Here is a 14,182-nt window from a genome sequence, read left to right on the forward strand (position 1 = left end):
GCCCCCCAAAGAATCGACTAGCTCAGAGATAGGGGCTGTGAGGGGAGGAATACCAGGAGAGGGATAAATATTCAAAAGAGGCTCTTACCCCAGGGTGTTGGAACAGCTCTCTTTATTCTGTGGTGTCCATGTGAGAGCAGGGCAAAAGAGAGAGAACAGGAAATCTCAGGGGTCTATATAGGTTTTGGACAGGGTGGGCTTTCCTGGCTCTCCGCCAACCCCGTTGGGGCAGGAAGGAGGATCCAGGGGTTATCTTGATCAGAGTCACAAGGTCCCAGGGGAAGGGGGCACAGGGTGCCCATGAGCTCACCGTAACACTGGAGGTCATTAGTCCCTACATGTGACGTGGTTTTGGACTCCAGGCTCTGCTCCCAGATGTGTGTTTGGCAACGGGCACTCGTCCATCGGGGGTGACTACATGTGCTGCTTTATCTCCCACAGGCTCCTGCTTTTGGGTTGCCGTCCTGGACGGCAACGTGGTGGGGATTGTGGCAGCACGGGGCAACGAGGAGGACAACACCGTGGAGCTTCGCCGCATGTCCGTTGATTCCAACTACCGCGGCAAAGGGATCGCCAAGGCCCTGGGCCGCAAAGTGCTGGAGTTCGCCATGCTCAACAACTACTCCTCCGTCGTGCTGGGAACCACGGCCGTGAAGATGGCAGCCCACAAGCTCTACGAGTCCTTGGGGTTCAAGCACGTGGGTGTCGTGGAACATTATGCCCTGCCAGGGATGACACACTCCTTACTGGAGAGAATGTTTTTCCAGGTCCGCTACCACCGCTACCGCCTGCAGCTGCGGGAAGAATAAAAAAGCCCCCCACCAACCAAAACAAACAAAAAAAAAAGTATTTTTTCCCCCTTCCTCCCCCTTCAAAAATAATAAATTATCCTTCTATTTCTCATCACCATTGATTTGCCAATTTTGGGTTAGAATTTTTGTACCCTCACGTCACGTTTTGGTTTGCTCCGTTCAGCTCGATGGGCCGGCCGAGCAGCGCCCCTTCCTCGCATGCTGTAGGTGGTGGTGCTGGGAGTCCTGCAACCCAGCGGGGCGGAGCGGAGCAGCGGCCTCTCCTTCCCAGGTACCTCTGTAAAGCACAGAAACTTACTGCAAAATAGTACAACTGCTCTGGTGTACATAGTCCTCTCCTTTTCCAGGTGTAAGATAACATAGTGATGCATTCATAATAGTGCAGAAATATTACTTGAATGCAGTTTTCAGTATTTCACGCACCAGTAAGTAGAATATGCATTCCTCTTACTGTAATCTACCGGTTAATAGTTTTCAGAGAAAGGGTGGGGGGTGCACCCTGCCCCTCCGCCCCAACCCGCTTGCTACAATGCATGAAGAGGAAAGCGCGTGCACGCACTCAAACACATCGCACTGCCACCACGGCACTGGTGTTGCACTTTTTTTGGATGTGCCTCATTCTGCCAAATGTCTGAGAGACCCCGGGTGCATCCGGTAACCACGACTCCGCTCCGCCTCCCCCTCCTTCCTAAGCCAGCACAGATGCGGACCGGCTGAACCGAGCCCCGTTGTACCATAGTGTGAAGTTAAGATCAAACCTAAGTATCTCCTGCGCTGTTCCGTAGCCACGCGTAACCTGCAGTCCTGGGCCAGACGCCGCATGCGTGTTGGACTTTCTCTTTGCTGCCTTCTGGGGTTTATTTTTTGTTTGTTTTCATCTTATTTTTAAGGGTTTTTTTTTGTTGTTGTTGTTATTTTTAGTTTTGGCTTTTGCTGAATGGTGTCGTTGAGGCGTAATGGAGGCTGCAGTTCCTATGGCAACACATTTGCACATTAATGTGCGCACCAAATCTCACCACTTCAGAGAAGCAACGTGTGACAGATAATAGCATTTTGGGGAGCGCCAGGGTGGGGGGGAGCGTACTTATTATCTTAACCAGCTGCTTGTTTGATAAATGTAGATGGCCTCACTGCAGCCTTCCATCAAAGGTAATTAACTGCTTTAATGATGTCAGATTTGTGAATTGTACAATGCAAAAAGCAATGCAAAGCAGATTTGGCATGTGTCTGTACCCGGTATGTATGTACAGTGCCTGCCAACTAAAGAATAACCAAGACTACAGCTTCTTCTAGCCTGAGATATCAACTTTTATAACTTATTTAAACAAATAGCAACTTTGCATGAATTACATCTTGGGGAAAAAGAAGACTGGTAGGTTTTAACTTTTAAAGCGTGGTATCAGAGGTATTACAGAAAATCATTTCTGGCTGCACTTAATTTCGGGTGGGTAGAGGGGTTTGGCTCTGCTAGTATATTTAAAGAGAAAACCCCTTTATTTACTGGGAAAACCAATTATTATTTTATGAAATATTATGTGTGTGGTGAGGGGGGAAACCCTCCCACTTCATCACAATGAAGTTGGTGAAGGGGTAGAGCATGTGTTAACCACGCTTGCAAATACAATGGAAGAGTCAGCAGGAGAGCTGGAGAAGGAAGGAGCCTTGGGGTGTAGGGAGAGGACAGGGGGCCCTGGGGCAGATGAGGGGACACACAGGACAGACCTTGGACATGGGGTGCTGTCTGTCCCACTCCTGGGAGCTGCCCTTTCCTCTCCAGCCAGAAGCTTTCCCAGCACTGAGAGGTGGCTGGTGAAGCTGATGGAGAGCAGGGGGCTCAGCCCATCCCTGCCAGGGCCGGGCACTGATGCTGGGGAGGGAGGAGCCTTTTGGCACAGCCCCAGTTGTCCTTTCATTGCTTGGCTTGGGCCCCGTCCAGCCTGTGAGGAGTTGGAGGGGCACAGTCCCAGCGTGTGTTCCAGCAATAAGGGGTAGTGAGGATGGTGAAGGACACTGTAGCAAGAGACCATGAGTTTAATAAACAAAATTTCTTTATGGGGCACTATATTTTTAAAAGTCTTTCTATGCTGTACATTTCTCCTGAAGCTGAAATAATGTACTGTTGGTAGGGGTTCTTGTATAGTGTACAGAAATCGGCAGAATATTTTCTTGCTGCATTCAGTGATTTATTAACCGAAGTAAAACAGACAAATATGAAGTGTTAGCAAAAGTTGAAAGAAAAAACACAAAAGTTTGTGCCTTTTTTAGTTTATTTTTCTGTTGCTATATAATCACTGCACTAAAACCTTTCCAGGGGGGTAAAAGAAAAAAAAACAAAAAGCAAAAACTAGTCTCTTAATAAGGGAGGAATATGTAAAGTCTAAATTGAGCATTGACTTTTTTTATTAGGCTATTTAATTAAACTAATGTTGCTGGTTTTATTTGATACCTGTGCCTTTGAAATAAAACTCCACATCCTGTCAGAAAATCCAAGCCTGGAATAAATCCCACCAGATCCCACAGACACAGAAGTACCATCAGGTTTACCAGTATTTTCTTCTAAAACGTGTAAACTTTAACTGATGATATTACAGTATCTGATTGTAATACCTGTTGAGTTTCCTGGGGAAGAGGTGCTTTGGAAGGTGTGGCTTTTGGGGGTGCTGTCTGTGTTCCTCCCCAACACACGGAAATGCACTGATAAGGATTGAGTTGTTGCCACTTGGCCAGTAGCTGCCAAGAAAATTTATTCCCTTCATGCTTCTGCCAGTTGCTTTGTGACCGGGCTTTTTGGAAGAAATCCAGCTGGTTGCTCCCAGCTCTCCAGCCAGAACAGCTTGTTTCTGAAGGAAAGGGCTGGCTGCCAAATAGGCTGGGATTTGCTCTCCTTGGAAGATGGTGCAGGCTGCCAGAGCTGCATCCCTGGGAGCAGCAGTGGGACAGGGGTGCACAACCTCCTGTGTTTTTGCTGCTCTTCCACCCAGAGCAGCCAGGGTTGGGCTTAAAAGCACCACATGATGCTGCTGCTGTGTCTGCATTCATGGGAAGTGTGGCATGCAGGGCTCTGGGGCCAGGGGTGCTGCGTTCTGCACCATGCCAGGCTCACCTGCTGCCAGGGCAGTTTGTGGGCAGACCATGGTGCAGCTCACAGGGTGGCACGCTGAGGTTGAGCTGCCTTTGGCAGATCCATCCCTCTGCTCTGCATCTTTCAGGGTGCACTGGTTTGAGCAAAGTGCTTGGAAAAGATCAGCACAGCCCTTTCTCTGTGCCTGAGCATCATCTCCTGCCTCTTCCTATCCCAGATCCGTGGCTGGGTGGGTGAGGAGCAGCACAAGGTGGTTGTGGGGCTGGTCCCAGGCAGAAGAGGTGGTGGTCTGGACCTACTGCCAGTCCTTCAGTCTTGATTCCAACAGAGACCCACATCAGTGTGAGATGGGAGGGAATTTTCCTGATTTATTTCGGGGGTTTCTCTTTCCAAGGACAGCATTGGCAGGAGTGTGAGGAAGAGTGTCTTGAGTTTGAGCCCAAGGTTGGTAAACGTGGTGGTTAAGACCAGTTCAGATTTAGGTGGAGGATGTAAAGGCACTTCCCACAGCAGCTCTTACTCTGCAGTGCAGGTGGGCTCTCACAGCCCCTGCCCTTGTGCTGCCTGCAGAGGTGCAGTTTCCTCACCTGGTTGCTCTCTCCTTAGAATGGGGCTTTTTGTGTTCATCCCTGTGCATGAGGCACTGCTCAAGTGTCCTTTGCTTGGAGGGGCTTGGGACAGAGCCCTTGCTCCCTGAGGAAAGCACTAGGTGTTGTGTCCAAAAGTTTAAAAATAAAAAAAAAAACAGGAAAGAAGGGAAAATCTGCATTACTGTAGCTGAGGTCCACAGCCTTGGGATTGCCCCAGCCCTGCAGCACAGCCTGGGCCATTCCCTGTGGAGTGAGCAGGAACTCTCCACATCCTGAGCAAACAGGCATCTCAAGCACCTGTCATATTTGGCAATAAGCTCTCTGGGAAGCTTGGCCCCTAAACAGATCCAGGCTGATAATGCTAAGCAATCAAACCAACAAAGACAGTGGTTTCTAGTCTAACTTGAAACCCTTAAATTTGTATTTGTTGTAAATTCATGCTGTGTTTTCCCTCAGTGAAGCAGACAGCACCTGCAGGATTCTTAGGAATGGCAACTGTGTCTCTGCTGGGAGATGCAGAAAAGTCCAGGGCACTGCCATCCGTGGAAAGCTGTTCTTTTCCCTCCCTCTGGCCCTGTCTGGGATGCCATCTCTGAGAAAGCCTTTACCTTTCTCCAGAAGTGATGCTGCTTCTTGGTCCTGTGCATGGGTACAGCCTGCAGGACCCATTTCAGAATTGCCTTTCGGCAAGTGCAGGGGACAAATGACCCTGGGGACATCTGTCCCCAAGGCTGGGACCTGGGGTCGTTTTACCCCTGTGTTCCTCCTCTTGGGAAATGAGGATGATTCTTTGGGTCATGGTGTCAGAATTTAGGAGAGGGGAGGACTAAGGCTCAGCAGTTGGGGTTGGGATGTGCCTGCTGGGGTCCTGGTTCTGCACAGCTGCAGCAGGAGCAGAAAGTGTTTGCTGCCAGGGGTGTTTTGGGCCCTGTCCTCGCTGTGGCCAGCTGGAAGAACAGAAAGTCCCATCGTCAGAATTCCAAAGGGGGCTGTGGTTTTGCAGAACCTTGTCCCAATCCTTGCTGCTGCTGTTGCTCATTGATCCACACCCGTATGTGATTCAGGTCTGCTGTCTTTTAATTTGCCAGATTTGCTGGCTCTGAGGTGTAAATGGATAGAAACTGCAGGGACTTCCAAATTGCCAAACACACAAAGGCAGGAACCAGCTCTGGTTACCTCTGAATTAACAATCTCACTTTGGGTGTGCTGGAGCCTGTGTTTCATTAGTGCTGGTGTGATGCTCTTGGTATGCACTTTACTTAAAGCTTAATAAAGGCATTTTAATTGGACACTAACTGGACTCTTGCAGTGGAATATACTGTACCACAGAAGGAAAATGAAGTAATGCTAAGCATTAAGTAAGCTTTAAAATGCAAAAGGAAAATTTTGGCTTTTTCTCCCTCAAAATAGATCCACATAGAATCTTGAGGAAAAAATGGTGTGCTCTTGCATCCCTCAGTCCTAGGGACCATGCAACAGAGCTTATCCCACTAAAACCTGCTACCTGAATGGTGCTTGGGAGTATGTTTCATGGAAAATAAATCAGGAGATTATTTTGAATAACTGAGAGTTTAGTCAAAACACAGTATTGTTTAAAATAACAAGCTCCAAGTCAGCATTTGGAGTTTGATCACAGTTAAAATCACTGTTCAGTGATGTCTTTGTATTGCACGACGATCACCTGTGGGAGAGAACATGCTTTTAACATCTAAATAGTAGAAGACAGACCTAGTGAGACCAAGAGCATAACAAATACATAATGCAACTGTAAATTTATTTACAAGTAACACGTTTGAATGCAGAAGCAGCTACTCCTATGTAAGTGTATTGAACTTACAGCTAATATTGTTTCCAATTTCTTTTCCTCCAAAGCTTAATCCTTTTGCCTCGTAATATGTATATTTGATTTTTTTTTAAATGTAATTAGGTTTAACAAAGCATCAGTTGCTTTGTGAGTTGTACTTATGATTGTGCTGGGCAGTTAGCTTTAAGCAGTTTGTGTGCTTGTGTTATTTTATTAAAGCAAAAGTCTTCTTGAGACAAATGCAGTAAAGGAAAAAAATATTTTGGTAGTGTTAAGCAGATGTGTGGTATGCATTTGGAAAATGTCCAATGTCAGTTGAAAAAAAAAAAACAAAACCAAAAAACAACAAACAGGCTAAATTGCTTCCCAGAACTGCACATGTTTAAGGCAGTGGCTTACTCACTCACGCCTAAATAAGAAACTTGGATTCCCCCAAACAGCCTCTTACTCTGCATCTCCTCACCGTTGTACAAGACCAATGTGAAATGAGTCTTGTGTTTTCTATGTTCAGCATAGTATGTACTGTACTCTGTAACGGGAAGTGGCTACAAGTCCTCGAAGAAAAACGAACACATTCTAAAACAGCAATAATTACCACTGTAAAGCAAAAGAGCACGTGGAGGGAGCCCAGGGAGATAGTTACTGAAGGTGATGCTGTTGGGAGCACACTGGCAGCAGTGTGTTCCTGAGGTGCTGTTGCACCTGGGGCGCAGGATGAAGTACCAGGGAAGGCCATCAGTCTCTGGAACTGGGTGTCACCTTGGCAGAGAACCTGCCCGTGTGGGGTCCCTAGAGCTGAGTCCTTGTGAGCCTTTATGCAGTGCAGGTTTTTCACCACACTTAGGGGTGAGTTATTGTAAATACCATTCCTGGTGGGAGAGACAGATAAGGAAGAGCTGTCAGAGTCACACAGAGGAAGGCAAACACTTATTGCTACAGTCTTGTACCCCAGCATACCCTGCTACTGCACTTCTGGGCTCAGCAATGGCAGAAAACAGAATCAATTACTCTCATTTTCTGTGGAGGGAAGCAGGAGTCAGCTCTGTTGGAAGGCTGCATACCATCAGGGCAGCAACACAAACCGTTCCCCAGGCATGGCAGGTGTTAAGATGTGTGCAAGTTATCCCTTGGTGTGCTTCAGGCTTCTGAGCTGCAGCCAGGTGTCCCCGGGAGCCAGCCAGCTCTCCAGGGACAGCAGGGTGTCCCCAGGCAGGGGCAGGCCAGGTGCTCTGGACAAATGACTTGTAGGTACTTAAGTTCTGTTCCTGATGGCCGCTGTAACTGTGAAAATTAACCAGACCTGCTGTGATAAATTTGGTTATATAAGGTTTATTTGGTTAATTTTTTATAAGTGAAAACTGAAAAGATGAAAGAGAATTGTAATATGAAAGCAACTGCTGTAAATAATGTACGAATGAATAAAATCTAAAACTTATGTCAGTTTTTTCCTAAACTGTATTGCTGTCAAGTTACTGATGTGCAGATGGTGCCTGCATCTTTTCCAGCTCCCCAGCTCCAGATGGGCAGACACCACTCATTCCTGCTTCCCTTGATAATAGGGGTATCTTTTTGTGCCTCATGCTTGTCCTTAGGTTGAATTTCTGTGCTATTCCAGCTCCTACTGCCGTGTCCAGAAGCTGCACACAGACACTGTGGAGACAGCCCTGCCATGGGACCTGGCCTGGCCCTGGCCACCAGGCCTGGGGCCACCACTGCCCACCTGCCTGGTTGAGCACTCAGCCCAAATCCCCCCAGAGATCAGAGGTGGCCTGAGGAATGTGCCACTGGAGCAGAGGACAAAACCAAACCACGCAGTGTCTACTCTCTGCCAGCCAGGCCATGAGGTGATGGAGCGAGCCTTACTGCGGGGAATGCCTTCATGTGGGGGTGCCAAGCCACACAGGCCCCTTTTCCTTCCCTACACTGTGCATTACCTTAGGTAGAAACCAGCATCAGAGGGCTGTTCCCCACTGCTTGCTTGTGAAACCTGCACAAGGATATTTCTGAGCACCTCTGGAGCACCTCTGTGAGGCCAAGAATCACTGACCTCCCTTTGGTGGGGGGAACAGGGCTCCAGCCTCCAGTCCCCATTAGATACACTTGAAATAAGCTGATTGCTGATGAAACGGCCTCTGGGGCTGTGTGTTCCTGAAAATCAGTTTCTGGTGGCAGTTACAAATGCTGCAGGAGTGCCCTGGCAGCCAGCAGCTGAGGGACACCTACCCAGCAGCACAGCCCTGGCAGCCCCCCAGGGCCATCATCCCTCCAGCAGTGCAGCTGGGCTTTGGCATGTGCAGGGTTATCTGGCTGAGCACTCAGGCACTGATGTGGAGCATAAAGTTAATGGCTTTGCCCTGTGGATGTGGCCCTGTCACTTCCCTGCCCTGTCCAGAGGTGCAGACCCTGATAGCAGTATCTCACTCAGAGGAGGTGAACACAAAGCACCTTCTGGGACTGATAGCAATGTGTTCTGAGATTCAGTCTGGGGGCAGAACAGCTGTAAGATCATGCATGTGTACAAGCTTTGTTTTATATCAGAACGAACCAAAAAAACACCTGCACCCTTAAAACTGCCTTGGTGAAATAACAGAAAAGTGGCAACACAAGCTGAGTTGGGTTAAGAAGCTGCTGCAGTGTGGGTGTGCTGTGTGCCTTAAAGCATCTCAATTAACTGCTAAGTGGGTTCAAACTCCCCACTATCAGGCCACATATCCCTGTCCTGGCCTCTTTCATACTTCATGGTGAATTGCTTTGGATAAAAAAAATTAGAATTCATGGAGACAAGGACTCTGCCTCCATGCCCTGTGTTCCAGGCACAAATCTCGTGCTCTGGAGGGGACAGGACCTCGTGATCCCTTTCCCTGTTGCTCCCAGCACAGCCATCATCTACAAACACCTTGAGGCCTCCTAGAAAGCCAAAGCAGAGAAGCAGCACAAGCCCACTCCATGTGTCCCCTCTGCCATCCCATCAGGGGTTTGACACTCTCCCAAAGAAAGGAAGAGGAATGAGGCTGGAACCAGGAAGGGAGTACCCCAGGTCTACTAGCTGAGAACATCCAGCCCACAAAACTGCTTTTATCTTGACCAAACAGCTGCAAAATATTCCATCTGTCTACTTACCTATCCAGCTATCTACATCTCTCCCTCCCTCCATCCATCCACCATCCATCTATCCATCCATCCATCCATCCATCCATCCATCCATCCATCCATCCATCCATCCATCCATCCATCCATCCATCCATCCACCATCCATCCATCCACCATCCATCCTGACCCACCTTTTGTCAGGAGACACATCTGCTCAGCTGTTGCCAGAGTCTGCTTGGAGTGCTCCTGAGGGTGTGCAGGAGTCAGCTTGAAGTTTCCTTCATCTCCCAAGTCTTTCACAGAGCGTTCTGTGACATTTCTCTCTTGACTCCCTTGAGCATCTCCCCACCAGCCTCTGATACACAAATTTAAGCACCACAGTTACCACCTCTTCCATTTTAATAAATAGGAAATCCACATGAGGGTGAAGGTGAGGGTGTCCTGTCACAAAGATTATTTTTATTGCACCTATTTACAGCACAAGTGGCCAAATTTGTCAGGAAATCAGACTATTAATTTCTCCATGGTAGGTTTTCATTCTTTTCTGTGCTTGATTGCATTTGCGAAGTCAATAAAGTAAATTCAGCACCTGATGTCTGTTTTAACAGAAGAGGAATGAGCATTGTAGAAAGATGAATCTTCTCACATGGACATCAAAGGCAGGGTCAGGTGAATCATGCTCCAAAAAGCACTCATTTCTCTCCATTAATAACCAGTCCAAGACATGTCTAGACTACCCAGCAGTAAATGTCTATCCCAGAAACACCTAAGGTGAGATAAATCCTGACATGATGCCTCTGTAGAGAAGCTTAATTGCACCTGAGAACTCAGGGAAGCTGAAGGACAAACTATCATTTTTTCAACAGATATTCACTGGGGCTTTAAAAGTAAATGGTTGCATTCTGTAACCAAAGAATAAATATTTAACAGGGAAATATATTCCTGGTTGTTAAAAAATCAAAGGTTTGATACTGTGGTAGAGATGAATTACTTGTAAAAACTCAGGTGGTCATTAGTGTGGTCCAGCTGCACTGGTTATCTGCACTGTGGTTCCATCTACTAGAGAGAAGTGTGAAAATCAATTGCTCACTACCAGTATTTATATTATAGCCTAATTACTTTGGGCTTTTTTACCTATACAGAAAAAAACTGATGGAATAGGAAAAGAATAAAGAGCTGGTTTGTGTTTCTTTGCAGAGAGAGAAGTGCAATGGAAGAAAGGAACACTACAGCAAACTGAATTACCTTTCACTCCTCTTTATTTGTTTTATGTTATAACTCATATTTTATGTTGCAGCAACCCTGAATAATAGCCATTAAAATCAACATCAGTTTTTCAATTCTGTTGTTTAGATACCATTTGGGTTTAGAGCTGTTGGACTTACATGTAAAAACAGAAGCTCCTACATCCTTCTCAGCTGAAGAGGCCATGTTTCTCAACAGGAAAGACTGATCTGTATGATGAGATTGGCTTCCAAGATTAATTTTTTGTTCTTTTTCCTTTGTGGAAATGTAAGAAAAAAAAAGACAAAAAACTAAATGCTTAAGTCTTACAGGTTGTGACTTCTTTAGGAGCACTTTAAGGAAGAGAAGGAAATGTTACAAGTCAGTGGACCATTAAAAAACCTCCAAGTAATGTGCACTAGGAAGATATTTTGGCAGAGCATCAAGGGGAAGAGGATTCAGTATTGGACCAGGACCCACCAAGTGGGAAGGATGGATCTTTACCCCACCCTGGGAGCTGTGAAAACATCAGAGTGTTTGAGGGAGGGATGACTAAATGGTTACAAATGCTGTTCTTGGCCTTTGCCAAATGTGGAAGGTGGAGAACCCTTCAGTCCCACAGTGCCAAACTTCTGCTCTTAAAGCACGAGATGTCTCAAACCTGTTAGAGAGTCATTTGAAAGGGAAGGTCAAGCCTTCAAACCCAAAAAGATCACCCCAGGAAATGAATTTAGGATTGGGTGCTCTCTTCACATACTGATTTATTTATTTTCTTTTTTTCCCATGGATAGAGGAACTGGGCAATCCAAGAGGTGCTTGTAGGATTTGGATTGCATTGGTTTGACAAAAATCCCATGCCTTGAATAATGACCTCATGCTGGATGCCAAACCTGCACAAAGAGCTGAATTTTTCCTCCAGCCCAGCGGGTGGGTGGGAGGCTCCAAGGCCAGGAGACTTTGTGCCATGGCTCTGCAGGCTGAATGCAGGGGTGTGCAGGGGCAGCAGGGCTCTCCCTGCACTGCTCTGCAGCTGCCACTGGAGCTGCCATCCCCTTGGATGCACACAGACACAAGGGCACAACAGAGAAACAGCTCTGCCTTCCATTTCAGGGCAGCATACCCAGAAAAACACCACCTAAAATAACTTCAAGGTTAACCACAGGGGAAAAAACACACTGTGATTCTGCCTCACATTGCAGAGATTAGCATTCTGTTCAAAATACTCTCTAATGCAAGAATGATATCTAAAATATCATTATTAGCCTCCATGCATGTCAATTAATGTAATAACTCATATAAATATATATATATTTCTGTAATGAAAATACATTTTTTTTTCTTAAGAATGTACCCAGCTCTCCCACTGAGTCCACTGTAAGAGAGAACCCAACTGGAGATCCTCCTTTTGCATTGCCAAGTGTGGTGAATGGAATTCAAATGACAGGAAAATTATACTGACCTATCCCTATCTTCATTCCCATTAAGTTTTGTAGGAGTTAATGCACAGAAGAAAAAAGGTAGCTCTGTTCATCAGTTTCTGTTTCAGATAATGTTAGATGGGACATCAGTGTCTTGGGAAAAGTGAGGAACTAAAAAAAGAGTGAGCAAATTAAAAAAAAAAAATTAAAAAAAGGGAAAAAATGGAAATGAGAAAAAAAAATCAAACTGGTCGCTAGTTTCTACAAATACAATAGTGTGAAAACTTTCCAGTTTGGTTCCCAGACAGGAAAAATTTGTATGGCTGGCACTTGGGTACATTAAACTACAGAAAATATCCATGATAGGTTTTTAAATTTTCGCAAGGCTGAGGTGTTTCTCACTGGTGCTAGATCTGAACTTTTTATCATTGCAGTATTAATCTCCTAAATGTCAATTAATATATCTAGGATTATCACACACCATCTCCTTCAGTCTGGCCATGGGGAGGAGAACTGCAATTTCCCTTCGTGCTTCAGCTCTATTGCAGTGTTTAAAAGCAGTATTTGGAATTTTGGGCAGCCTGGCAAGATTCCCTCCCTGTGACTTGCAGAAATAGTGCATTTAGTGAAGGCAGATGCTGTTTTTTTCACACTCCTTCTAACAGAAACACAATAGATTTTGATATAGACAGCAATGCCCTCTAGAAACACAAAGGACATGATTCAGCTGGCTAAACATGAGGATCCACTATCATTTGAGACAGCCTGTGTTTAGATGGTTTGAAGTGAGCCCAGCCAGGCTGTGAGCAGTGCTTTGGGAGGGTTAACCAGCTGGAGAGGTGAGAAATATTGTTGTCTTCTCCCTTACTTTCGTGCTGAGTCATTAAGATTTATTATATGCTCTGTTTGCATGGCAAACGTGAACAAGTCACACAGATACCTTCAGCACTTGCAAGTTATGAGGGCTAAAATATAAATATCCTTTCCCCCTCTGGGATTGTTTGTTTTCCTAGACTCTGAACATTTGAGACACACAGCTTAATCACATGATTATCTATTATTTCTATAGTAGCCCTTTAATTAATACCAGTGTCATAACACCTCTGGTCCTAAGAATTTACTATGCCTGTGCCTAATTGAAAAAAAAAAAAAAAAAGCTTTCAATAGGACAAATAATAGTGAAATGAGCAGGGTATGTGATAAAAGTGTTCCTTTGTCATTCACTTAAGCAAAAGTAATCAAAACACTTCACTATGCTAATAAACTGCAAAATTATTCATGGAGATGGCTTGTTCCTTCATCATGTCAGAGTCTCAAAGGATTTGTCACCAGAGCTTCCACACAGATTTTCAGTATTTTTTGCATATGTAAAGAAGTCTTAAGGGAAAACAGCACAGAAGCTCAGGCCCTACAAAAGGCTGTGTCAGATGGGTAAGAACTGTGACCTTAATACACTTTGAGCATGCAGGTATAGAATAATTTATCTAAATGTGTCCTGTACTCAAAAACTTATTCTCAGAGAAATATTTTAAGAGTTGTGTGTTTAAACTGAAGAATTATTTTTACCGTGGGTGTGCAGCAGCCTCACTCTCCTGTATGTCAGCAGCTAGACAGAGCTGGAGGCTGTGGAGCTCATTCCCAAGCACTCAGGTGGCTGCCCAGAGAGCTGTGCTTGCTGTGAGGTCTGCTATTGTGGAAAATCTGGGGTAGCTGAAACACCAGCTCCAGGAAAGGAACAATGCTTGAGCTTGTTTCTTTTCACTAAATTAAAGAATGTCACACAGATATCTTTCCATTCATTCTGTAGCTAATGATTTTAATGAAGGTTGTGTGATTCTCATGCTGCAGAGCTGGCAAGTTAAAGCCACTTTCACTGGTGGCTCTTGCTCTGAACAAGATGCTCTAAACAGTGGCTGCAGCTGCAAAGCATCCTTAGCAGGCAGCTCCCAAACATCTGGTGGGGCCACCTCTGCCCATTGCATGCATTTTAAGAGATGGGTCACAGCATCTTTGCCTCTCTTCACCTCTTTGCTTCAGGAATACCCACAGAATGGGACTTTAAAGGGATTCCTCTGGGTCTGTGAGCATGTAGGAGGTGTTGGAGCAGGGCAGTAGCAGTGCAGAGCTTCCCACAGGAGCTTCCCTGGAGCACTCACCTTCCC

The 14,182-nt window shown here is 45.8% G+C and overlaps 1 protein-coding gene across 1 annotated transcript in view; it reads left to right on the forward strand.

The window, feature by feature from the left end:
- Nucleotides 1-7,741, forward strand: part of NAT8L (N-acetyltransferase 8 like) — a 32,194-nt gene extending 24,453 nt beyond the window's left edge. The window contains exon 3 of the mRNA XM_030270582.4: nt 442-7,741. Coding sequence (XP_030126442.1) covers nt 442-809 — 368 coding nt within the window. The 3' untranslated portion in view covers nt 810-7,741. The remainder of the gene's footprint in view (nt 1-441) is intronic.
- The last annotated feature ends 6,441 nt before the right edge of the window (nt 7,742-14,182 follow it).

This window comes from Taeniopygia guttata, chromosome 4 (genome assembly GCF_048771995.1).
Source record: "Taeniopygia guttata chromosome 4, bTaeGut7.mat, whole genome shotgun sequence".
Taxonomy (NCBI): domain Eukaryota; kingdom Metazoa; phylum Chordata; class Aves; order Passeriformes; family Estrildidae; genus Taeniopygia; species Taeniopygia guttata.